At 49.0% G+C, this 1,746-nt stretch overlaps 1 protein-coding gene across 1 annotated transcript; it reads right to left on the reverse strand.

The window, feature by feature from the left end:
* Positions 1 to 880: 880 nt before the first annotated feature.
* LDX57_011369 (uncharacterized protein) lies at positions 881 to 1,746 on the reverse strand (the record flags this gene model as incomplete). Its single annotated transcript, XM_046093115.1, has 2 exons — positions 881 to 1,555; positions 1,630 to 1,746. The coding sequence occupies 2 exons, from the start codon at positions 1,744 to 1,746 to the stop codon at positions 881 to 883; spliced, it is 792 nt and encodes a 263-aa protein (XP_045949093.1).

Consider the following 1,746-nt stretch of genomic DNA (forward strand, 5'->3'; position numbering starts at 1 on the left):
AAAGTTGGCCACGGTACTAGTGTATCTCTTCGGCTGTTGTGCGCCCGAACGGCGAATCCCCCAATGATTCCAACACGTGCTTGTTGGAGGTATGGAATCTGCTTCACATCCCGAATGACGTTCAGCGCGGCCGATTCCTGATTCAAGAATAACATTTCGATATTCTGCTCGGTTAAGATACCGAAGGGCTGTGAAGAGATATGGGCAGGAGGGGGCATGCCCGCGTATATGTATCCTGCTTGACTCTGTCTGTCAGGTGAGCAAAAGTATAAACGCCTATCAGAATCACTTTTTCCGGCCTCTGACCACTCACTAAAACCTCCATTCCCTCTGTTTCGCATCTCTTTGTACGCGCAGGTAGCATACTTGTCCCCACAGTCTGGCAGTGTACGGATCTAGCATATCATGCCTAACGCCAAGTATCCTATTCAACAGAAACCATGGGGTGGAAAGTTCTAGGCTCGGAGATTCACCACAAATAATTGGATCAGTTTGGCATTCTTGCCACCGATTTACTTTCTCTCTTGCCTATTACCTGTCTTGGGCCGCCTGCCTTGGACCCTTGTCTCAGTCTGGTACCTACTCCAGCTCTCTACTGCACCACATTTCGTGTTGTGTTCAATCCACTAATTATAGTATGAACTCACTTTAAAACATAACCATCAATCTTTCATTCTTGCATCTCATCTTTTGACTATCACTTTTTTTCTCTTTATTTGTTTCTTTTTTTTGGCTTTTCGATCGTTTGAGGGGGTCTCTGCTATTCCGGTATCTCTGTACTGGCAACAGCCAGGGAACTCTTTTCTAGAACACTCCATTTTACACAAAGTTGAAGGGGGGAGGAGAATAGCCTGGATCAAAACCACTGGCGACAGCTAAGCTATCCTCTCAAGGTTCCATAGCCGTACTTCTTGAAAATCTCTATGACCTTCGGATCGGTCAAGCCGCAATTGTCTGGGGGAGCGGGCATATTCCCCTCTGCCAGCATCCTCTGATGAAGGTCTCGCAGAGCATCCTGCATGGCGAACCCAATTCCAGGTCGCTCGGGTGTTGTGAAAAGCTCCCAATACTCATGGAAATGAGGGAGAAGGTCTTTCTTTTCGATCCAGTCCTGGCCGCCGTGAAGCATGCTCTCATTCATGTACCAGTGCCAGGTGTGTGCCAACCAATTGATGTGATCCACATCTCGTGCTTCCAGGGATATCAATGTCTCGGCAAGAGCCACCTTGGTGAGAATCTTGATCGGAGTGATTTTGGGGTCCCAGGGTGTGCGCAGTCGCGAATCGTTGGAGAGGATGAAATTGCGGTCGTCGACGGCAGGAGGCTCGGTTGGGAAATCGGGCAAGCCCCAGTAGACAAGCGATTTCTTGTACAGCCCGATCGCGTGGCCCCCTTCCCCGACCCACTTAACATGGAAATGGCCGTCGGGGAATTGAACGTAATGTGTCTTTTGAACGATCCAGCACTTGTCATCAGTGCATGGTGTATATCCGGCATTGGTAATCAGATCCATGGCCGTGGAGAAATGCTCGTCGTTGATGATGAGCTGGGTTGCCTATATATTGAATCAGCATATTGTTATTTGTAAGGTCTTCTCGGCGTAAATAGGTTTGATGCATGTGTACTCACGTCTACATAGATAGGGACCCCCCATAGCACGCGACTCGCATCCCATCCCGCCACATGTGGTATCTGGTGCTCGTCCAGAACGCTTGCCATCAGAGAGAGATCTCTTTGCGGGAACAT

Source organism: Aspergillus melleus (assembly GCF_016097325.1).
Source record: "Aspergillus melleus strain CBS 546.65 chromosome Unknown contig7, whole genome shotgun sequence".
NCBI classification, from domain to species: domain Eukaryota; kingdom Fungi; phylum Ascomycota; class Eurotiomycetes; order Eurotiales; family Aspergillaceae; genus Aspergillus; species Aspergillus melleus.